The sequence below is a fragment of the Neltuma alba genome, unplaced genomic scaffold (genome assembly GCF_004799145.2).
Source record: "Neltuma alba isolate B1F8T4 unplaced genomic scaffold, ASM479914v2 tig00000834_pilon, whole genome shotgun sequence".
NCBI classification, from domain to species: Eukaryota; Viridiplantae; Streptophyta; class Magnoliopsida; order Fabales; family Fabaceae; genus Neltuma; species Neltuma alba.
In genome coordinates this window covers 188,197-212,147 of record NW_021632214.1, presented here as the reverse complement: position 1 = coordinate 212,147, position 23,951 = coordinate 188,197, and the positions used below count along the sequence as shown (strand labels likewise).

General features: G+C 33.7%; 3 protein-coding genes across 3 annotated transcripts; all 3 read right to left on the bottom strand.

Moving 5' to 3' along the window:
* Positions 1–2,847: 2,847 nt before the first annotated feature.
* On the bottom strand, positions 2,848–5,850 carry LOC114746596 (MDIS1-interacting receptor like kinase 2-like). The gene is made up of 3 exons (XM_028934826.1): positions 5,580–5,850; positions 3,564–5,492; positions 2,848–3,374 (listed from the first exon to the last, which is right to left on the bottom strand). Exons 1-3 carry the CDS (start codon positions 5,848–5,850, stop codon positions 3,067–3,069), a joined length of 2,508 nt encoding a protein of 835 aa, XP_028790659.1. The 3' UTR covers positions 2,848–3,066.
* Positions 5,851–9,733: 3,883 nt separating this feature from the next.
* Positions 9,734–12,924, bottom strand: LOC114746637 (GDSL esterase/lipase At1g33811). The gene is made up of 5 exons (XM_028934872.1): positions 12,659–12,924; positions 12,064–12,188; positions 11,422–11,670; positions 10,743–11,007; positions 9,734–9,951 (listed from the first exon to the last, which is right to left on the bottom strand). The coding sequence occupies exons 1-5, from the start codon at positions 12,921–12,923 to the stop codon at positions 9,734–9,736; spliced, it is 1,122 nt and encodes a 373-aa protein (XP_028790705.1). The 5' UTR covers position 12,924.
* Positions 12,925–17,171: 4,247 nt separating this feature from the next.
* On the bottom strand, positions 17,172–23,213 carry LOC114746512 (uncharacterized). Its single transcript, XM_028934731.1, has 3 exons — positions 22,825–23,213; positions 18,381–18,495; positions 17,172–17,451 (listed from the first exon to the last, which is right to left on the bottom strand). Exons 1-3 carry the CDS (start codon positions 23,050–23,052, stop codon positions 17,378–17,380), a joined length of 417 nt encoding a protein of 138 aa, XP_028790564.1. The 5' UTR covers positions 23,053–23,213; the 3' UTR covers positions 17,172–17,377.
* Between the last annotated feature and the right edge of the window lie 738 nt (positions 23,214–23,951).

Genomic DNA, 23,951 nt, shown 5'->3' with positions numbered 1-23,951 from the left:
AAGAAACAACCAACAGTTTCCCGATCTAGTATTGAGGGCAGAGTATCGATCCCTTGCTAACGCAACCAGTGAACTTATGTGGGTTCAAAATCTACTTAGCGAGTTAAACATCTCTCTCCCTCAGACTCTAATGCTTTATTGTGACAACTTAGGAGCCACCTACCTTGCTGCTAATCCTATCTTTCATTCTCATGCCAAACACATATCACTGGACTAATATTTTGTTTGAGAAAGAGTGGCAGCTAGACAGCTTTGTATTGCCCTTGCCTCTTCCAAAGATCAAATTGCTGACATTCTCACCAAGCCTCTTGTCACAAACAAGTTCATGCAACTCAGGTCAAGTCTTAATGTCACACCAGTGCCATACGACTTGTGGGGGGATGTTAGAACACAAACAAGCCCAATTACATCTATCACTAAACAGTAGCTCAAGCAGTGCAAGATATACACACCTGAAGCCCAAACACAGCACCACGCATGAAAATTGAAATTGTAACTCACAGTACATGTTTGTGTACAGCTGGCTCTAGGAATATTCTTGAATAGTTTTCTATATATATATCCCCTGTAGTGACACTGTTCAAAACATGAAAAATGATACAAAGTCATTTCTGAATTATGTCTCTCTCTTTCTTTATTACCATTATGTCTTTTATCTTCTATTATCCTTCTTTTGCTAAAAATTTGAAATATATATACAAATATACATACAGACACATATAAATGAATATATATATATATATATAGAATATTAATGTTAACTAATATACCTTTGGTATATCGTTGATTTGGATCAACATGACACAAAACTTCACGTAATATTTTCTATGATCTTGATCTTCTTCATCATCTCTCCAAGCAAGTTCTCAAACTTCATGGTTATCTATATGAAAGAGAAAACAAATACCAACATAGTTAATTGTCTTTTATCAAACTACTGGCTAGGCCAACAAAAATTGGTCAAATTTGTAAGGATTTATATCATAACCTTCAAGGTCATGAGCCCAAATTCTGCTATTGATATGAGAACCTTGTTAATGAGTGATTTGTAAGCGTCTTTGTAATGTAAGCACTCTTTAAACCAGGAGTTGCAGGCACGTCCTAGTTCTACTAAACCTTAAAACCCAACTTACCTAGACCTTTTTGTAAAAAGAAAACTAAGCTAAACAAAATGCAAGAGTAAACACAAGACAAGCACAATAACTCTGAAAAAGCACAAAATCCTAGTCGGCCCGCCTATTGGAAAAAACCTGATACTAAAAACCAAGAACTCCCAAAATGACACCACTATAACCTCAATGAGGAGGCTTCTATCTCTATAATCACAACCCTAATCGTGCGCTACCACTCCTACATGAAATTTGAATACCATCTCCTCTCTGGAGAATCGATCAATGACTTGTGAGTGAAACCCTCAAAAAATCGTGTATGTATACACACGCCAGTGTATGTGAATAAGGTTAGGGTTCAGACTTTGAAGGATGCTGGTTTGATTAATTTCAAATACACAATGTATCTATTTATTCTAATTTTCAACTATACAATGTATCTGATTGTATACAGTGCATCAAAATTTTGTTTTCCTTTCCTTTATTAGAGTGGTAATGTATGGCCCATGAATTATGACTAGTCATGGATGACATAATGAAGAAGATTTATTTTCTTTTTTTTTTTGCTTCCAATAAATAAGTTTAAATGGTGGGTCAAAAAATAAATTAATTTAAATATTTTATATTGAGATTATAAATTGTACATTCTCTTTCATTGGCCAGTGTTACGAAGGGACAAGGATGGTAAATTTAATTTCTTTTATCTTGCGAAATCTTTACGTTTGACTGGGATGTCTATTGATTTCAACTTTATGTTATGTTAATTATGTTTTTTAATTTATTGGGCTTTACTTAAATCAAACATGTGTAATGGGTCGGCCTTTTATTTGAAATTTTTTTACTTGGTTTAAATAAATTTGTCTTGTTTAAAAAAAATCATTTCTTTATTTTTTTTTCCTATACACATTTATCATCCTAGCGGAGGCAATTCTATTCGAGATGTTGTTGGGTATTAAATGTAAGCACATTTCTTAATGAGGATTTAAATATTGATTCGCTATATTGAGAGGAACTGACTTCTTTTGCTAAATTTATCTTTGAGTTTTTTTTTCTTAAAATATATTTTGCCTCACTGTTTTGGGCCCAGTTACAGTGGAAGCCCTTTCAGCTATTAATTGGGCATTAGCTTTTGTTGTGTGTGTGTGTACATTTGCCAGAAGTCGTTGATGGCTATGGAATGGCACCCTTGCCGACCGTGAGGTTCATTAATTTGTGTAGTTGACATTTGAATCTGTTGGCCATATAAAATCTGGGGAGAATTATTATAAGTTCCCAGTGAAGAAAGATAAATACTATAAAGTCCCATGATAACTGAGCATCATGTCATGACAAATTCTAGTATAGAAAATAAGAACATGTTTTAGCTGCTAACTTATTATTAAGACTTTTTAGTAATTTATATATTTTTTTTTGAGATCTCTCAATAATTCTCCCAAACTGGGACAGATTTCATATAGTTGACATTTGAGCCTTTTGCTGTATCATTAATGGAATAGCCATGCTTTCCATCGATTTTTGCGGCAGAAAAGTCAGCCTTTCATATATTTGACATGTGAATCTTTGCTTGGTAGGAAGGGAAACGTTAATTATTTCATGAAGGATCTATTTGACATTTGAGCCATTTTGCTCTGTGGTTCTTTGAAATAATAAGCTTTCAATTATATAAAAATGTCATTATTTCAAATGCATAAATAAACCGGTCTTTCCATTGAAATATAGAACATGGCTTTAAATTGCGTGTTCGGAAGGAAATAGCTTTAACTTATTAATTTACCGTATACTCTAATAACAAATTAAAGTATTGCAACATGAACAAGAAAACACTGATCAATGATTATTCAACTCCCCTAAAATCAACAAAACTACCTTATCATTTCAAATTTTCAAAATGATGGTTTCCAAATAGTCATAAGAACATAAGAACCTTTATTGACACAACAATAATCATAAGAACAAGCTAACATAAACTTGAAATCATCTGATCAGCAATGCTTCGCATGGTTGGTCGAGATGAAGGGTTGGTTTGTAAACATGAAATAGCAATACTTGCAATCAAAACCACTTCCTTCATCAACTTTTGCTGCTCTTTGGGAGGTGATAGACGTGGGTCTAGAATCTCTTTGAAGTTCATATTTGGAACATCATCAAAGGATTGTAAATGAGAAATTAGATCACCAGGATGCTTTCCCATGAGAATTTCAAAAGCCAACACACCAAAGCTAAACACATCACATTTCTCAGACACTGCCATTGTGTATGCTAGCTCTGCATCAATTAGAATGTAAGTGATCACTTGAAACATTTGTACGTAAGTCCAGTTAGATATGAATTTGTATGACTAAGTAACAAAATTGGAAACTAGAAAGTTTTAAGTTCATATTCATGAATAGTAAGACAACATAGTTTTCTACAACTTTAATGTTTCTGGTAGAGTTCGACATGGCATTAAATTACCTGGAGCAGCATAGCCACGTGTGCCAGCAAACGCTGTCCAAATTGATGAATTGAGCTTCAAGAACCTTGCTGTGCCAAAGTCTGAGATATGGGCTTCAAGATTTGCAGATAATAATATATTTTTGCTTGATATGTCTCTATGAATAATTGGTGGATCACAATCATGATGCATATATGATAAAGCTTGTGCTACACCTTTGACAATATCCACCCTCTTAAGCCAATCTAACTTTAATGCCTTTGTGTCACTTTTCAGAAAATCGGCTAAAGTCCCACCTTCCATGTACTCATAAACAGCAAAAGTGTGTGATCTTTGTGAGCAAAACCCGTGGAGCTTCACAATGTTTCGATGGCGGATTTCTGTCATGGCTTCAATCTCACTTTTGAAGGCTTTTAAAATCTCGAGATCTAACTCATATTCTTCACATCTAAACTTCTTTATAGCAAATTTTTCACCTCCTTGCATGACCATTTTGTAAACTTTTCCAGAAGCTCCTTCCCCTATACAATACTTGTCATCAAAGTTCTCAGTTGCTTCAATTATGTCATCATACAGATTTTTCCCATCAAAATGTAAAATTGAAAATGTGCTTTCCTTCTTGATTCCTGAATTCTGTTCTAAAATTCTTGAGTTTCTTTCTGAGCAAATAACAAAAATCCCAACTAACACCAATGAAACAAGTAGTACACCTGCTAAAGAAGCAACAATAGATATCACAACTTTGCCCTTGCTGCTTCCCCCGTGTGATACTGAAATATTGCAAGGTCTCAAACCTTGGATTCTCCCACATAGATCTTTGTTATTACTCAGATCTAATTGATAAGAACTATTAAATATGCCACCGTTAGGTACAGGACCCTCCAAATCGTTGTAAGAGAGGATGATGCTTGACAAGCTCAACATTGTCCTAAGAGAATCAGGGATAGAACCTGATAAATTATTATGAGACAGATTCAGACTTATCAAGTTGTTGAATTTACTAAGATCAATAGGGATTTCTCCAGAAAGTGAATTAAAACTCAAGTCCAGAAAATCTTCTAAGGAGTAAAGATTCCCTATTTGATTTGGGATTCGTCCATTGAAGTCATTATGACTCAAATTTAAATTGAGCAGCCTGTAGCAATTCCCTAATTGATAAGCGATGGGTCCACTAAGCCTATTCATTGACAGGTCTAATGACTCCAAATTAGAAAGACTTCCAATGCTTGCAGGCATCATACCTGAAATATTGTTTCTATTTAAGTTTAGAAGGTATAACATGGAGGCATTCCTGATTTCTGTTGGAATCTCGCCGGATATTTGGTTCGATGACAAGTCAAGCTTTTGTAGTTGTTTCAATTGAAACACCTCACCAGGAATATTTCCCTTGATTGAATTGCCAGCCATGATAAGAGCTTCTAAGCTTTTGCAGGCACCCCAATTTGCAGAGAGCTCACCTTGCACTCTGTTGAGACTAATGTCAATGTAAGTGAGATTTGGATAAACTCCAAAATCCTGATCTGCATAACCTGTCAACTTGTTATGTTGAATTTGAACTCTGTATAAAGATGAACAGTTTCTCAAACTTATTGGTATTGGACCAGAGAGACTATTATAGGCTGCAGTGAAATTCACAAGCTTACCACCTTTGCACACTTGAGGTGGTAAATGGCCACTGAAGTTGTTGTAGGATAGATGAACTACTATCAAAGATGAAACATTTCCAAGCTCTTGTGGCAAATCACCATGTAAATTGTTACGATGAAAGCGAACATCAGTTAGATTGGTCAATCTGCCAATACCAGGTGGAATTATGCCTGAGAGATTGTTTAAAGCCACTGAGAGAACACTTAGATGTGTACAGTTACCTAGAGATTGGGGTATAGACCCAGAAAAGTTGTTTTTATCTAGAGACAGAAATTGGAGCTTTGAGAGCACTCCAATGCTTTCTGGTATATTGCCACTGAGTTTGTTAGATTGAAGATTGAGAATAAGAAGATTTGGTAATGCTGAGAAGTTCAAGCTTTCAATCTTACCTTGAAGACCAGTGTTGTTCAAGTTTAGTTCAATCACGCTGCCTGAAGAATCACAACTAATTCCACGCCATGAACATGGGATTTGAGCTCTACTAGAGTTAGCTAGTGGTGGAGAGACCCATGAATCCAAAAATTTTTGGTTCGGGAGACTTCGTTTCCACTTGAGAAGAGCTTCAGTTTCTGTAAGTCCCGAAGTGATGGAGCACAGTGGCAAAAAGACTAAGCAAGGGAGAGGAAATAGAAAGAATATGAAAATGTTATGTTGGGCCATGTTTCTGAATGTGTTATGTATGTTCCAAGGAGGGTTGCTTTTTATATTACTTCTCCCAAAGGAATTAGAGAATTACTTTATAAATATTAAAAAAATTAGGTAAATTAACTAGTTTGTAAAAAAAAATGTGTTAGTTTTATTAAAATACCCTACTAATTATTTTCATGGGAAACAATCTCATTCATGTAAATCCTCCTTTAATATGTGCAATTAATAATGACAATTAAAAAATTATAAATTTAGAAAACAAAATAAATTAAGATCCTACATTTTGTACCAAAGCTAACTTCTCCTCTCTCTTTAACAGTTAGGACCAGAAGGAGTATATTACTGGCAAGAATAGTCGATTAAACTCCTTAAAAAAAATGAATAGTTAAAATCGTATGTATTTTTTTTTACCAAAAAAAAATATATCATACATATCTCCGGAGTTTTTTAATCATATATGGTTGGGCTTGTTTTTCTGAATGTTCTCGTATATATATGCAAAGCAGGCTTACATTTTATATTCCAACGGCCAGAAGACTTTGATTCCCTTTGAATAATTGAAAAATTTTAAATCATATACAAATTTTCGGGTTGTTATTTAGGTTATGTGATGATTTTGACATAAAATATAATCAATTGCCTCTTTCAAATGTCAAAGGTGATGTTAATTTATTGTCAAACCTAAACATATGGCAGTATTAGTTTGTAGTTAGAGATTATTGACGTGCAATAATAACTAACCGAACTATTAATCTTGATTCTTGGACAAATCTGATGATAAATGAGATATATGTCGGCCTTATGAGAAGAAACTTCAATTAATAAATGAAATTGCTATTCCCATCAGACAACGGTATGATGACAAATTGACAATTTGGCTTCATTTCTATTATTTACTTAGTTTATTAATTGAATTTCGTCATCACTCAACTACTTTCAAGGGTTATGCATGTGGTTGCATTGATAGAAAAAAAATTTATCAAAATTTTATGGTCAAAGCTCCCAGTCACAAAAGGTGGGAGAGAAACGTTGACCATCTAATCAACCATTACAAAAAAAGATGCATAGATATCAAGTATCAAATATCAATTTTGGTAATTTCAATTGGATTAGCTGATGTCAGTGCTCTCCATGCCTCCAATAAAACTTAAGTGGTGTTTGTACAACTTCTTAAAAAAAATCATTTTTGCTTTTTATAAAATAAAATTCTTCTATACATTCATCTCATACAATTCAAAATGGATTAAAATGAGTAAAACCAAATATTCGCTTAATTTTAAAACATATACTGTCTCTTTTCATAAGATTTTTTTTTTTTAATTAAAAAGTAGGTATCAATAGTCTAAGGTTACAAGTAGAATCAAACCGGTGGTCTCCAGAGAAGCATTGATGCTACTTACAAGACCTTTGGTTAAGATATTTATTTTTGCAATTCTAACAGGTGTTCAAAAGATACTCCTAATAACTAGAGTCTCTAATATGATTCAGACATGTCAGGCTACTTGAATGAGCCCCATTTTTATAATGTTGAGCCTTGAAAATCAGGAGTTTTTAGCGTAAACGAATTTTTGGACCTAGCTTTGATAATAGCATACGAAAACGGACTCAAATTCGGGCCAGCCCAAAACCCATATAACTTTTTTAGTTCAGCTTAAAAACCTAAAATGCACATCAATCCAATCCTACTTATGTTCTTATAATCTTAATCTTCTAATCCTATTTTTATAGGGTAAAAAGAAATTTTTTTTTTAAATCTTAGTTGTGAGAAAAGCTTGGAAAATTAACCCTAAAATACTCATTGAAATTCAGAAAAGACAAAAAAGGCATCCGAATAATTGAAATGACCAAACGCACATAATGTATGAATTTGGCATTTGTAAGTTTTCGTGGAATGACTAAAACACCCCTGAAGTGAGGAGAAAAAACAACTAAAGGTTTTCACACAGCAGCAAGCATTATTGTAATAGTCCATTTCATTTTGTAAGTTGTCATTCTCATTATATGTTTTGTAAAATAGTCTGCAAATGTATTAAAACATGTTACAAAAAGCGTTATGTAAATAGTCACTTTTATTTTATAAGTTGTTGTTCCCATTATACGTTTAGTAAAATTGTCTAGAAATAGATTTAAAAAATGTTGTAAATAAACAGGTTACAAATCTTGTGATGCAAATGATCAATTTCATTTTGCAAGTTGTCATTCTTGTTACATTATGTGTAAAATAGTCAGCAAATGCATCAAAACATGTTACAAAATTTGTTTAGTAAAATTGTTTGTAAATAGATTAAAGTTGCAAAACCCACGATTCAAATGGTCAATTTTTCATTTCGCAGGTTGTAATTCCTATTATATGTTTAAACAGGTGGCAAAAAGCATTGTGCAAACAGTTACTTTCATTTTGCAAGTTGTTATTCCTATTACATGTCAAGTAAAATTTTCTGAAAATAGATTAAAAAAGTCGCAACTAGACCAGTTGCAAATCCCATGGCAGAAGGCTTTGCTCGTCGATAAGGAAATAAAATATTGTGAAATGGTGCAGATAGAAGCAAGGTTATAGTATGAGGTCGGTGGTTTTAGTTTCAAATACGTTTTTAATTATTCTAATTTTTAAATATACAGTGTATCATCCTAGGCTAAAAAAAATATAATGTATCTTATAATTACTATATACTCTGTATCTGAGTTTTTTTCCCCTTGTATGGAAAACCCTGGGAATTATGACAAGTTATGGAATGATAAAAGTAACACGATTTTATTTTGAATATTTACATTCTCTATTTGAAATATTCAAAGTACATGCCTAACAAAAAGCACTTAATGTCCATTAAAATAGTGAAACTATCATGAAAATTATTCTTATAAAATTTATTTCGAGAGAAATTCTTATAGAAATTCACTCAAACATTAAATTCATGTGAGAAAAAATTTTGCAGCTACCATGACAATTATGTGGTAAAAACAATCTTATATCAACAATTCAAGCAAAACATTAAATTTCAATCAATTTTTGTCCGCCCAATACTTTTCAATGGAAACTTTTTGGCATTCACTTGTATTCTTTGCTCCGATGAAAGATCTGTAAAAGTATGCAGAACTTAATAAGCTCTACAATTGGTAAAGAAAATATTAATTATTATTTATTTGCGTTATTTTTTCAGCGTGAAATAGATATTTTAAAAAATAATTAGCGGAAAATGTGTTTAGTATTGTGAATGATAAGGCAATATGAAGAAGGTCGGTAGGGGTTTTTTTAACATAATTTTACAATCAAATTTTGATGATTTCAAGACCTTTGATCCTTAAATGGAAGTTTAAAATATTTTGGTCTTTTATTGAAATTAAAATATATGCATGATTCTTTTTTGGTCTCCAATTAAATGCCATTCCCACAAATTAGATTCGTTTAATGACCCTTTGAGTTGATGCGTAGGGGACGATACCTACACGTTTGGCTGTAAAGAAATTAAATGAGGACTTTTCACTAGTTAATTTTACTATTACATACTTATAGATATCTGATGGTTATTTTTCCCCCTCATATTTTACTATTGCAAATCGTCAACTAATGATGCCTCATATAAAGTCAAAACAAATACTCAACAGTTCATAACCGTTAAATAAATGGTGCATGATGCTGATTCTTTATATGTATCAAGTTAAATAAGTTAGATAACGAAAAGGAACTAGAAATAAATCAAAGTATACAATAATTATTGAGTGATAAGAAGCAAACAGATAATATCCTTATTACATTCTTACTATTATTCTACAACGATTGAAGAGCATACAAATTGAAATTAATGAAATCAGAGAATTGCAACCACATAAACTAAACTTGAGGCACAACATTATTATTAATCTGAATCTGCATTGGTGATTCACGCTAATTAATTAATTATAACATGACCAATTGTTGAATATTAATGGGATAAGTGTAGGATTGAGAAGTGTAAGACATCTTAGCAAGTAAAATGTTGGCAACCTCAGTGGGATGAAAAGCATCCCAGAACAAGTACTTGTTTCTATCTTCACATGGTTGTTGCAGAGGAAGACACGTTATTTGTCCATTGTTTCTCCCTACCCCACAACATCCCTTGTCCATCACTTCAAATCCTGCACGTTATTTGTTAATTAATTACTCCTGCGGATTCTTTTTATAAGATATAAATAACTAAATTATAAATGCAAAAAGAAAATTTGGTTAAAAAATAAATATATATATGAAAAAATGGAACTTCCAAAAACACCCTTATTTATGCACGGGGGGAGAGAGTGAAAATAATTCATGCAATAAGACTAAACAATATCTGATAGGGCAACCCAAAGCATTAGATAGGTTATTACTCTAACCAATAATTAATCATTATTTGCACCACTTTGTAACCCTTTTGCCTTCACATATTCAATTTTATATTCTTTTACAATTTTTAGTTATATTATTATTTCTTCTCAAAGTTATTTTTCATTCCAATTCATTCCAATTCATCATTCAGGGAAAATTGCTAAAATTTAATATGATTAAAATAATTACATCTGGATTATCCAAAGAAAAATTCACCTATTTCAAATTAAATGCACACCAAATCCACTTGCTTTGGTGATTGATTGAATCTAATTCAGGCTTTCTATATTCAAAAATTTAAATGCCTATAATTAAAAGAGAACAAGAAGCATGCCTCAGTTAGTACCTATGTTCATTAGCAACAACGTACATTTTGAGATTCACAACTATGTCATATCATGCACGTTATCTGTAACCCAAATCAAAGTGCCGATAATTTTCTTACAATATTCTCAAATTTCATTCTTTCAAGCACATTACGAATACAAACAAATGTAACTTAAGAGTAACCAATAATGACATGTTGAGGGCGGGGCGGAAGAGAGAGAGAGTTAATTATTACCATATGATGATCCATTGAGATACAACTGTTGACTGGTTTCGTAGAAATCCAAGAACACAAACTTGGATCCAGGAAGTTTGCCGTTATTGAAAGTCTGAACCAAACTGCGAAGGCCAGAGTTGAAGAAGGAGATGGCATTGTTGAACTTATCATTGCATCTGACCCTTGTGTTGTTGCTGCGGAAACGAGCAAGCTGGTATGGAATGCACCCTATCTGCCCTACTGCTGTCACTATCACCTTGCGAGCTCCCAGTGAGTACAATTGCTGATGAACAAATCAAATCAACAACACAAATCACTACTGAATTACCTCACAGCCTCGCTAATGATCGATCGGTCGAATTTTGAAAACCGAAACCCACTGATCAGACTTTGTCCGGTTTGATGTCCGCTCCGACTTTTAACACATTGACTATACATGATTTATATTTCAATCTAATCCAGTTTTTATGTTTCAACTTTCAATTCGTTCCTAACCAAAAATGACGCATTTTCTACTAAAAATGAAAGATTAAGCTGCGTGAATCTCCTAACTGTTTAAGACTCTCATGGCATCTTCTAACCCAACCTTCAAAATGACAGATATGATGTTACTTAATCCAGTAGATGATTTGGCAATTAAAAACGAATTATTAGGCTTAAAATGAGTCATCTCAAAAATGATAAATTAGTTACTTACAGTTAGCTGGCGAGAGTAATCTTGAAGGAGGAGATTGGCAAAAGCTCTGGCAGTATAATCAGAGCTGGTTGCATAGAACTCAGGCATGAAATAATTGTTAAGGTAATCGTTGCTTCCCATGCCGGAAAAGAATATGCATTTGCTTAGGTAGTCATTTAGTGAAGCGTTGTCTCCTCTGAAAAATCTACTAAACTCTCCCACTGTGTTGCCAAAATTTGCCACTTGCTCATTCATGGATGCGTGAGCACCCTGCAATAAATATCATTATTATTAGACATGTTTTCCCAGTCAGCATCCGATTCTAAACATAAGAGTTAACAGAAAAATTTATTATTTTGGTCTTTAGTCTCAATCAATTTTGTCTTTTAAATTTATAATTTCTTTTTTAAATTCTTCCTAGTGATTGGGCTTTCTATCAAAAGGGAGAGTGGTTACGTATCAATACAAATAATTAATAAGAGTACTTTAAAAAAAATCAACCCACATTTTTTTTATAAATGACTAACTTAACTATTTTTTTAATCTCTACAAATGAATTATCCAACTCTCACGTTTACGACAGGAGAGAGTGTAAAACTATAAAACTAGGGGATAAATTGAAGTGAAATGGAATCCTAAATATGAATATACGCACGCACGTACCAGATTGGTGCCAGTTTCATCTCTGATGCCAGCTGCTCCAGAAGCATAATTAGCCCCTCTTAATAGTTGAGGTCCCCTTGTTCTTGAATAAGGTGGAATGTAATTTGGAAATCCCATAAGCTGAGCTGTATCATTCAGATACATAAAAGAAAAAACGATTTGTTTATTTTTTAAAAATTGGCAAGAAGAAAATTATATCTTTATATACGCAAAAAAAATAGCATGTTTTGTTGTGATAGCTTTTAAAGCCAGTGAACTAAGCAGCATTTAGAAAAAAGTTACCTACAGTAATTGTAACGTGGAAAAATTATTCTTAATAATTAAATTATTTGCTCATTAGGACTCCTAACTAATAGCAAATACCCATAATTTAACTTGCAATTTTTTTTGTCTTAATTTTAGTAAAAACTACTCATAGTTGGGCCAATAAATTTACACACTGAGTGGTAAATTCAGAATCACTGAGAATAAATAACTTATGAATTTGACCATTGAGAGTAACTTTCTCCCACAACTTTGTATTTTCTCACATACATGCATAATTAAAACAATGATTACTTATAATGAATGAGACACAATCATAAGTTGTACATACCTAAGGCATCAACAAAAGTTCGACCGTTGGTGAAGCGACCAGTGGGACCAAGAGGGAAGTCAATGCCATAAGGACGATAATTGGCCCTAGCAAGAGTGAGAATGCCATTGTTATTGCCATTGTCAACCAGAGAGTCTCCGAATATGAAGAAACATGGAACTTGCTGCTGTGGTGGGTTAGTGATGATCTGTGACAGCCCTCTCCCACTTAGCCAAGCCCACATACTCAAAACCAGACACAAAACCACAGCCATCTTTCTCATCATCATCTTCTCTTAATACTCATAAGTTCTCTGATCATGACTCTTCTTATACATATAAGGCTGTCGTTTGAGGATATGTTAGGAATTAATAGAGTTCATGAGATGTTAGTTGGTTTGGGAATGACAAGAGGAAGAAGAAGAAGCTTTTTTAGTTGAGTTTCACGTTATTAATTAGGATGGGTGATTATTGAATTGGGTTGAATCATGTGATTTGATTGGCTGGAAATTACTCATCACTACTGGAACATATATACCAGGGGCATAGCAGGTTTTATTTGTTGCTGAGTATTTGATATGACATATCAATGCAAACATTTAATGTCCTGATATATTTCACTGGAGTTCAATTTTCTTTGAATTATTGATTTTACAATTTTGAATAGGAAGTGTTCCCTTTGGAAAATACATTTTATATGCTTTAAATAGGAAAAATAAATACACAAGTTGTTTTAGTTATTTACTTGAGTTTTGAATCAAGTGCTTATGAATATGATTTACATTTTTTTTTTAAATTGAGCCTTTATTGTTTGATCCAAAAACTTTAATTTTGCTCACTGTATTCTTGGGAGAATACTCCTTTGTAACTGTAACAAATGGGTCCTGAATTCCTTAAACTATCCTCTTTAATAATGTATATTGAAATCATTTATTAATGAGAACTATGTACAATTAATAAGGAGATTTTAGATAAAACATTATAAATTTGGTAGCCAAAATTGATTTAAATTTTATATTTAAGATCAAAGTCAACTCTTAACCAGTTCTTATATTAAAATCATGATGTAGTACTCCTCCGGTCCTAAATATAAAACTTATTTTGTAGTGTAAATTACTCTATAAAATAAGTCTTGTATTTAAGACCAAAGGGAGTAGTAAATAAGGGAACATTGCCAACCCCCGTATTGGGAGAGGTCTAAAAAAAAAAAAAACACTAGTGAATCCTAATGAACCCTAATGACAAATAAACAATTGTCATTTTCTTTATTAAAACTTGTCATTGTAAGCTACACCATTTTTAATGAGATTTGTTAGTAATTATGTTCATTTGACTTTATAGCAAACCTCCCTTCCTTATTTAGCAAAGTACTACCTTTGGTCTTTAACATAAGAGCTAGTTGACTACTTTGAGTAAATTATGAAAACCAATTTAGTTATTTGTAATAAATAAATATTGTTTGTTATAAAATATCCTTGCTAATAAAGTGTTTTGGCTAGAATTACTATTATTACAAAGACTACCTTAGAAAAAAATAGATAAATATGAAAGACAAAGTAGACTGGTATCTTATTTTTAGAATTAAAATAAAAGTTAAATGAATTTTTATATTAAGTACTGGAGGTAGAAGTTTATTTATTTTGAGGGGAAAAAACGACGTTGTTTTCTTTTCCCTCCATGACTGCCATTTGCATCACGGGACTTCCGGTTGGCAATCAGGACCCGAAAAGCAAACGTAAAGAAAAGAAAAGGAGGAGGACTTCCTGTTGACAAGCAATTCTTTTACAAAAGTGATATATCTTTTTCAGCAGTTTTCCCTGTAAAATAATTTTTTCCACTTTTTTTTTCGTTTCTGTTGTCATTTGAAAACCACTCATTATTTGCTCATTTAGTGGCTTCTTTTCCTTTTTGGTTCATCGATTCTGGTGTTATAATTATATGCGGTTATCTGGAAAATTTGTATCACATGATTCATGCCAAAAAGTAAGAGGAAGACTGTATGCCTTTTGACGTGATACGTGACTTGGGTAAAATTCTTAAAATACAGGCACGAAAATTTGTGTTTATGTCTTGCGTTAATAATAATAATGTTCATATATATATATATATATATAGGGTTAATATAATTTTTAGCTCTTTAAATTTTGATCTATTTTGGTATTGGTTCCTGAAATTTTAAAGTTGTGGTTTTGGTCCTTAAAATTTAATCTGTTAACAAACGTTACTCCTTGATTAAAAAAAAAAAAACCTGTTAAGTTCTGCTGACATGGCACTGCACAAACGGCGTTAGTTTGAATGACATGGCTTGTAACTTGTTAACATGACCTAATTATGGGGCATGATCAGCTGACCTGGACATATGGACAAACGAACGGGGGGGGGGGGAAGGAGCTTATTCACGTTACGGCCATCATGATCGCTGGCATGGGCTTCTTCACGACTGAGTAGTTCTCGTGGATGGAGCCATCCCTACAACGCTGGCATACTGTGAATGATGAAGATGCTGGAGACAAGTCGTTGAACTGCTCACATAGAGGGAAACGCAAAGCAAGCGGATGTAGATATGGCCAGAGTTTTGAGCATTGAAATCCAAGCCGAGCAAGAAAGGTTGAGTTAGAGGAAATACACTAGTGTATTTTCCAGATTTGCACCAAGTAGAGTTATCTAGTTTATTGAAGAGATTAGATTTTCTCTGACAACAAAGTGACTTTTTGATTTGAGTCTGCAAATTTTGTGGGTCAAGTTACTGATGATTTCTTCGTTGAAGATTTTTAACAGGGACAAGAAAACACAGACATCAAAGCTATTCACTGATAGTCAGATTAGGAGAAACTTGTCATCGGTGGCCGTTGGAACTTCATGGACAAAGATAATTGAGTTAATAAAGTTGTGAGATTATTAAAAGGAAGTTAATTTTAGAAAAATCATTCCATATAATATGCAGTTAACATATTTAACCTGTGCACATGGTGGAGAAGTCACAAAGCTTGGTATTAGATTCTTAACCTATATATTGCTTTCTAGTTTCCTCAGTAAAAGCATGATGTTTACCTCTGTTATTTGTTAAAAGAACAGAGGTAAACAGAGCATTCTTTGAGACTAGTTAAAATTAATATGCCTTAACACTCAATATGTTTCCCTCTTGTTTTTGAATGTGATCCTGCATGTTCTATCATGTTGTCTTGCATATTCTTTCATAAATAGGGAACACATTCTTTCCATCTAGCCTATTCTCTGTAAATACTAATGACCTGTATAAATTTCTGGGTGCAAGTTCTTCACTAGATGGCCCCTGGCAAGCCTATTGCTCTGGCCACGGTCACATCAATCTTTCCAGTGATGCTGGTCCTCTTCCTCTAACCTGGCCCCTTTCCCCTTTTCTTATCTTTCTTCAACGTCGTTTTTATCGTCTCTCTTTCAAACCTGTCATGTGCGTGCTTTGTGAAAAGGCTTCTTTGCCTTTAACTATATGTCCGGTCAGCTCATCATGCCACGTAATGAGATGATGTTGCTAAATCAAAATCCACATCATGTAAACTAACACTGTCTGTGCCATCTTAGCAAATCTTAACGGTAAGGGACTAACGTTTGCTAAGTACTAAATTTTAAAGACCAAAACCATAAATTTAAAATTCCAAAGACTAATACCAAAATGGGTCTAAATTTAAATTTGAAGGATTGAAAATTACATTAACCCATATATATATATATATATATATATATATATATTGGCTTCCAAGTTTTCTGTTGGATGCATTGGTCGTTGAAGCAATAAAATCAAAAATGAAACTGACACAATACAATTTCACAGATTGGTTCGCTCACTTTGCTTACATTATGGATGGGGTGGTATCGCCGCTACTTTTTGAGGCCTTATTTTTTATCTTCTGTTTTTTTGTTTTTGGTTAGCACCACTACTTTGTATTTCGGAGAAAACAAATATTGACTATAACTTTAAAAGAAAATAATTATTAATTATATATTAATTACTCCGTCTTGTCATAAATATAAGATTCATTTGAAAATTTTGATTTTGCCCTAAATATAATGTCACATTTCCTTTGGTCTCCTATATTTGTTTTTTTGTCATCCTTGTCTCCTATATTAAACTTTTTATTCCATAATACCCCTAACTTTTAGAACATCCTTTTTCCCTGCACATCAAGTGAAAATTTTCAATTAATAACCTACTAGAAAATATGACCATTGAGAATAGACCACAATAACATTGTGTGATTCATACGGTCTACCTCACTTAACAAGATAAGCCTTTATTACTGCATTAAATTTTAATCATTACAACAGGAGTACTCAGAAAAATAGCCATAAATTATCTACATATTAATTCCAAAAACCAACTTAGATGAAGCATATTGTTATAATGATTGATATTTCCAAGGCCAGGAAAGCATTCTTCAACAGTGGAACCTTTACTTGAGTGTTTCCTGGAGTGCAATGCTTTGACAGAACAACCAGCAACCAAAGATTGCATACATTACGCTTTGGGCAATAATATATTTCCCTCACTGCGTCACTTTAAGGAAAATGGGTTAACCGAATTGTAATGCCACTCAGCTTGTAATGTTACATTAACTGAATTAACAAAAACAAAACTAATTTGACTGTTCACAAAGTCTTAAAATAAAGTGAAAATAAGTCACAGAATGCAGGATCCATTGCCACTATTGCGTTCTTTTCATCATTCTCCGTTCTTCATCACCTTCCCCAACTCGGTTGTATTTCACCGAACACGGCGGGCTTTCTCTTCCTGTCCTATGCCAAGGGATTTCTGGGCATTTGCAATGCCTTCAGGGTCTGCAGAGTAGCAAACCACAGAAACCATATTAAGTATACAGGGCAACAACTTTAGCCCTTAATGAGATTGACTACCATACACATCACTGTTTTCAAATATCATGATATGATATCTCAAAAGTGTTAGTTTAGAACATTTACACAAATGCACAAAAATTTGCCCAGAAAATACACCCTTCGGTTTTAAATGTAAAAACTAGTTGAGGGATTTACTAATAACATTCTAAATATACAACCCTAATTAGATCTGTCTCACAAATTAACAAGTCTTTTCCTTCACAATCGTATTGACTGAACATACTAAAGGTTGTTTTATTAACAAGCGTGGTTTGCAATGCAAATGATTTACTAAGGTTTAAGGTACTGACGGATACAATTTGGGCATCTCCCCCAGTGACAATTTAAACCTTGGTGAAACCAACATACATTTATGACGGAGAACTAATTTTTTTTAATTTCTATAAATTAGTAATCTAGCTCCTACATAAAGGATAGGAGGGAGTAATAAAATTGCTGTAACTGATATTAGCCGTGCATGCATAACAGAAGTTTGGCGGCACTGTAAAACAGACAACTCAGGTTCATCATCTCCTAATGCTGGATATCTTAAAGGCAGTAAATATCAAAGTAGACTAGTGAGAGAGGAAAAACCGATCTTCCTACATCGAAGATAAACTTGGGACATGTTCATCGTTGCTATAAACAGAATTGCCAACTATTAAACAAGAACACTGACTATAGTTAGTTAATTCAGTGGATGCATCCGGGGATTCGCAGTCAATTCTTGAATTTACAATTCAATAATGTTGAGAAGCTTCTAATTATGAAAATCCCAGCCTTCTGAGAGGTCAACAATTCCATAGAATTACTCAGCTGGACATACCATTCACTAATCCGCTCAGGAACAAGATGAAAGGAATCCAACTTACCAAAGAATTGTGTAAAAATGCGAGTGAAGAAATTCAAGTTGCGAGAAGCATTGTATGCCATGGCAGGCGGAAGAGGCTTCACCAGTGTGTCAATGCTAAACACTCGTTGAAGAAACTGCAAGTAAAAAATATATATATTCATTTAAAAACTTGGAAAGAAAGAAGGCAGATACTCCGCTAGTTGCCCAAGAAAAGTAAAAAGATATGCAATCATAGAGTGAACGAAGTAAAGCAGCCATAAATAATGCAGTTAGAAAAGAATGCAAATTGCAATGTGTGTCAAACACATGACTTTTGCAACAACTTCATCACGGGAAAGTTAGCCAATTTAATGTGTTACAATTTAAGATGTATGATCTAAATGGTGAATGCTTAGAAAAGTTAAGGCTCCACACCTGCCAAACAGTTTATCACGAGAACAATTAACCACATTCTGCTATCATCTAAACTTTCAGAGTCAATATACAAACAGACTTTCCCAGACATAGATGCATCATGGGAAAAAACTAAAACAAACACAGCTGACAAAGGAAACAAAAAATTCCAAATAAAAATCAACAGTTTGCCGGGGACCACACTAGCTATCATTTGACAGTCCATAGAAGTACCACTATAAAGGGAAGGCCAGTAGGCAACTAATGATTTTCGAAAACCCCACGCCTGCCTTGTATTCGACTATCCAATCTGCAATGAAACTAACCAACAGAAAGGACAAACAACATTGGAATATTAAAACCAAACACCAAGCAATTAAGGAACCTCACTCGGAACCAGGTTCTGCGTAACTAAGAAACAATCTTGAAGGTGGGCGGGAGAGAGATAGGCCTCACCCCAAAGAATAAAGATTCCTCAGGGAAAGAAAATGATAATTAGGAAGACCTGTTGGCTATAACATCCATTATATAAGAGGAAATCCCTTATCTTTCTAACAATACACATGTCAATAAAATAGTGGATTTTACAAGACGGATGAGAAAGTAGTAATGAATAAAACACTTATCTAGTTCACCAGAGCAATCAAAAGTAAAAGATATGGTTCCATTTCAAGAACAGTAAACTTTAAAGTTGACAAAGATAAAAGTTCTAAATAAAGCACTCATATATCAGTCAAGTCAACTACATCAGATCTATGCGTCAATTACTTCTCATTGAGAAAGAATTACGTCAGATATATGGCTTGAACGAAGTGAGTTGCATTATACATCCCAGATCTTCATAAAACCAGGTCAAGTCAGTAAGGAAAAACATGCATCATTGTTGATGGCTGCAAGAACATGTTGGGCTTCAATGGGAAACAGATCATGTAGTGTTGTACTATAGTTGAACTGGTTGGTTAAATTTATCTGAATTTGCAAAAGCCTGATCCATTCGACGGAAAAAAAGGGGTGAAAGTTGAGGGAGAAGGATACCCTATTTACACACAAGCCAGCAGTTGTGGACTCAAATAAGTATTCAGAACAAAATGGACAGTCAAAGACAGGCTCAAATCAATGAAAGAATTGACATAAGTGTTTGGGATCTACTCATAGATGAGCATATGGCAGCCACTTCTTATTCCCCATTTTCTTTTGTTGTCATGTTTCATCTGCCTAATCAATGAATGGGACTGTGAAACTACAAATCATCTAATTTATTATTATCTTCCTAGTTTTGGCTTTACATCTACATGCAAAAGTTGCATCACAATCAAAACTAAATGCCTTTCTGTTTTCTATAACCAAAAGTTTGGATGAATCAGGTCCCAAGGGCAGGCTTGCTAAGATTAAGACTAGTCTCAACTCTCATGGTTCAAGGAGCGCTTGTAGTTTGTAGAGGTACTTATCTTACCCACTAATAAGGTCATCACTTTGGCAATATGATTCAAATCTATATCCCTATAAGGTATGAGTTACATTCTTACAAACTAGACCAACCTTTATTGGTAGAATTAAACTCTTAATTCCGAAGACAGAGTGCATGGGAAATTATGAGATTGAGCATGTATGATAGTAAGCATGGCAAAACTTGCAGGCTATAAGTGAGAGAAGGAATTTTCAGAAAGTGATCGTGTTAAAATCAGGAGTTCTGATTTCTCCAGAAAACGCGCAGAAAAAAACTATAAACATTATTACCAGGAAAAGAACAACAATAAAAAAAAAAAAAAGCAAAAATGCAAATGAGTGATCTTCATCATGATTCATATAAATGGAATGTGTTTATGAATCAACAGTTCACCGCTACCAGCAATACCTTCAACAAGGATGACCTCTCACAATCTTAACACACTATGAAGTTCTTTGCAGTTTCTCTGCCAACCAAATGACAAAGAACTAAAAATATAAAACCTAGGTTGAGAGTTAAGATTTTTTCCAATGTAACATTTTAAGAAAATCAAGGTCTAAGATTTGGGTCTTTTATGTCTTTTCTTTAGTTACTGATAACAGCAGGATTTATGCACTCTTGTCTTGTTACTGCAGACTTACGTTACACCTTCTTCTAAATTTTCAAAGAATAAGTTTTGACTCATGTTGAAAGAGATCTAAGAGTTACAACGAAGCTTCATGACTAGGTCTAGGATAATAGTGTTTCAATGCCCATAGCATAACATAAAGCTCCATTTAGAACTTTGCTTGCTTGGCTTTTCTTTGATTAACTGTTATGTGAATAATTAAAAATAAACAAATATAAGGCAGTTTAGTTAGTTAGTGTTACGGAGGTGAGAATTAGTTACAGGCCTATAGGATATATAAATAAGACACAAGGGTCTAACACATTGCTTTTTAATCTGATCCAGTAAGTACTATTCAGTTTTCTAAATCCTCTATGCCCTGGTATTCATCTCCTTCTATCTCTCTCTTCTCTTCCCTCTCAATTTTCCTCTCCTACATCATTAGTGTTTCCAGAGTTACGAGAATTACATATTGCTCTCATAGTATAGAAAGAAGTCTGAATTCTTGATAACTTAATCCAAACCCTACGAAACCAAGCAACAAGAACTATATTTGATCGGATAGAATGGTCTGCCAGAAATCAATGATCAAATTTAAAACGCCCTCCTTCCTTTAAAGGTCTGCCAACAGTAAAACATCATCTCACAATTTTCTACCCATAATACATCTAGAAAATTTTAGCCTCAGCTAGTCAAGCCTTAATCCTTCTGCTGGGTAAATTATTATTTCAGTGGAGAGCAAATATAAGCAATTTCTTATCCATTCCCTTATGCTTGTACAAAAAAATGACAGTCAAGAAGCTCTGTCACTGGAACATGCATAAAATGGGGTTAGTCAATACAAATATTAACAATGAATCGAGTTAAAATGGACCCTGGGAAGTGAGCAGAGATAAGCATATCTACACAACTTAAGCAAGCCTCGAGCACCTCTAAGAGGAAGAAATACCAACTGGATAAAATATAAATTGGTAACAAAATGAAACTGATTAAGTTGGCCAAAAATAAAAACCGCATGTCTAGCTCTGAGGAAACTAAGTTGTCACCCCTTCAAAACTAATTGTTCATTATAATATAGACTAAGTTATAACCGGAAAAGATAAAAGAAAAGAAAAGGTTGCCTTGAATAAGAAAATACTTATATCCACTTAAGTCTAAACCAAATATCAAGTGCTGATATAAAATTCCCAAGTGAAGATCGGTTTGCTTTCCAAGCTTTGTTAATATAAAGCAAGGGAAGTAACTTATATCTAGATAAATGAAAAGTTGTCTACAGAAGAAAATAAATTAATTTTTCAGTAACCTATTTAAGAGTACAGACTCCAGACAATCCAAAGCGAGAATAGAAAAGATGAAACCAGCGAAATATTCCAAAATACCACCTAACCATCAAGCTTTCACAAGTTATCTATAAAGGTAGAGACACAAATTAATGAACTTGTGAAAATCATTCAGGAAGAAATAATTCGGTTCATCAAAATAAAGAAATACCACCACGAAAAACCAATGGGAGAACTAACGGAACAATATCATTCGATAAATACATGAGCACCAAGCAAGAACCATCTGAAAATGGACAGAGCAGGATAGCTATGCAAGCACAGGATAATTGACTCGAGATGCTAATTGAAAAATATATATTCATGAAGAGTTTTCTTCGGATGAACAATAAATATCAATTGTCAGTAATTTAACTAAAGGTACAAATTACACAAAACGCGAATACAGAGCAAACTGCAAAATGATCCCAAAATACCACTAAATCAGCGAGCTTTCACAAGTTACAAGGCAGAAAAACAAAAGTTAATGAATTTGTACAAATCATACTGGAAGCGATGATTTAGTAAGCAACGGTAAAACTAATAGAACAATCTTGTCCTGTAAAGGGAGAGCATGATAACCATGCTAGCAATGGACAATTAATTTAAATAATAAAAGAAAAGAAGATATGGGTATGAAACCCAGAATCGTTCAAAGAAAATAATGTTTATCCAAATAAGTTAGGCCAAGGGTAACCTTGAAATTGCGCTGAAAGCTGTAGCGTAGCTCCGGATCAAGCTCAAGGGATTCATCGTCGTCATCGAAGTCGTTATCACGCTTGGGCTTCTTGCTAGGGACATGCATCGTTGGAGTGGCGCCGGGTTGATTGGTAACTTTGAGCTTTGCGTCTGGGAATTGTGGTTTATCATCTTCTTCGCCCCTCCATGGAGCTGAAGACAATAGTTGCTTCTTACTCTTCACCATTTTGCCAGAAGCTCAAAATCTACAACGCTTCAATTATCAGAGTGAGACTCAAGCGAGGCTTTGTGAGAGATAAGGTTCCTTGCACTCTCGCAGTCACAGTGTGAGGGCGTTTGCTGAGTCGAGTCTGGTCGCCCTTGGAGCGAATATAGAATACGGATAGCATAGGAGATAACATGGAAATATGGAATTATGGTTTTGGACTCTTCATATTTTACAAAAATAACTCCATGAAACATATTGTGTTAATATTAATTTTTAAAAAAAAATATTTTTTTTAATTTTCACCAAAAAAACAATCTTTTTAAAAACATAATTTTAGGAAAAATTAGAATTAAAATAATATTTTTTTAGGGTTAATATAAATTTTGGTCCCTCAAATTTGGGTCTATTTTAGTATTGGTCCTTGAAATTTAAAACCTATAGTATTGGTCCCTCAAATTGTATACGTTTCTGGCCGTTGGTCCCTGGTAGTTTTAGGCCGTCAAAATCATCTAAGTTGGAACTAACTCTGTTAACTTATGATGTGACAGACTTAAGAGAATGAGGTGGACAATAGTTTGATAATGTGGCTTACTGACATGTACATATAAACAATGGGAAAAAAAGCGCCAAAGAACTGTGATGTGTTCGTCATCGGAGGAACGTGATTTATCTACGACAGTCGGGGGAAGAAACAGTAACAATAATTTTGACAAGTTTTGCTGGTTGAAAGGTGAGAATCTATCATATATGTTAATGCGTTCTGATAGTAACTCGTGCAATGTGAGAAAACAAATGTTGATTTGTCACCGAGTTATGCTTGTTAAAGTCGTGATAGTGTTTCAGTGAGCTCTGCATCTTTGTTTTTGTTAATTTTTGTTCGATTGCTATATATTTGAGAGGTGTAGTGCATTTGATCT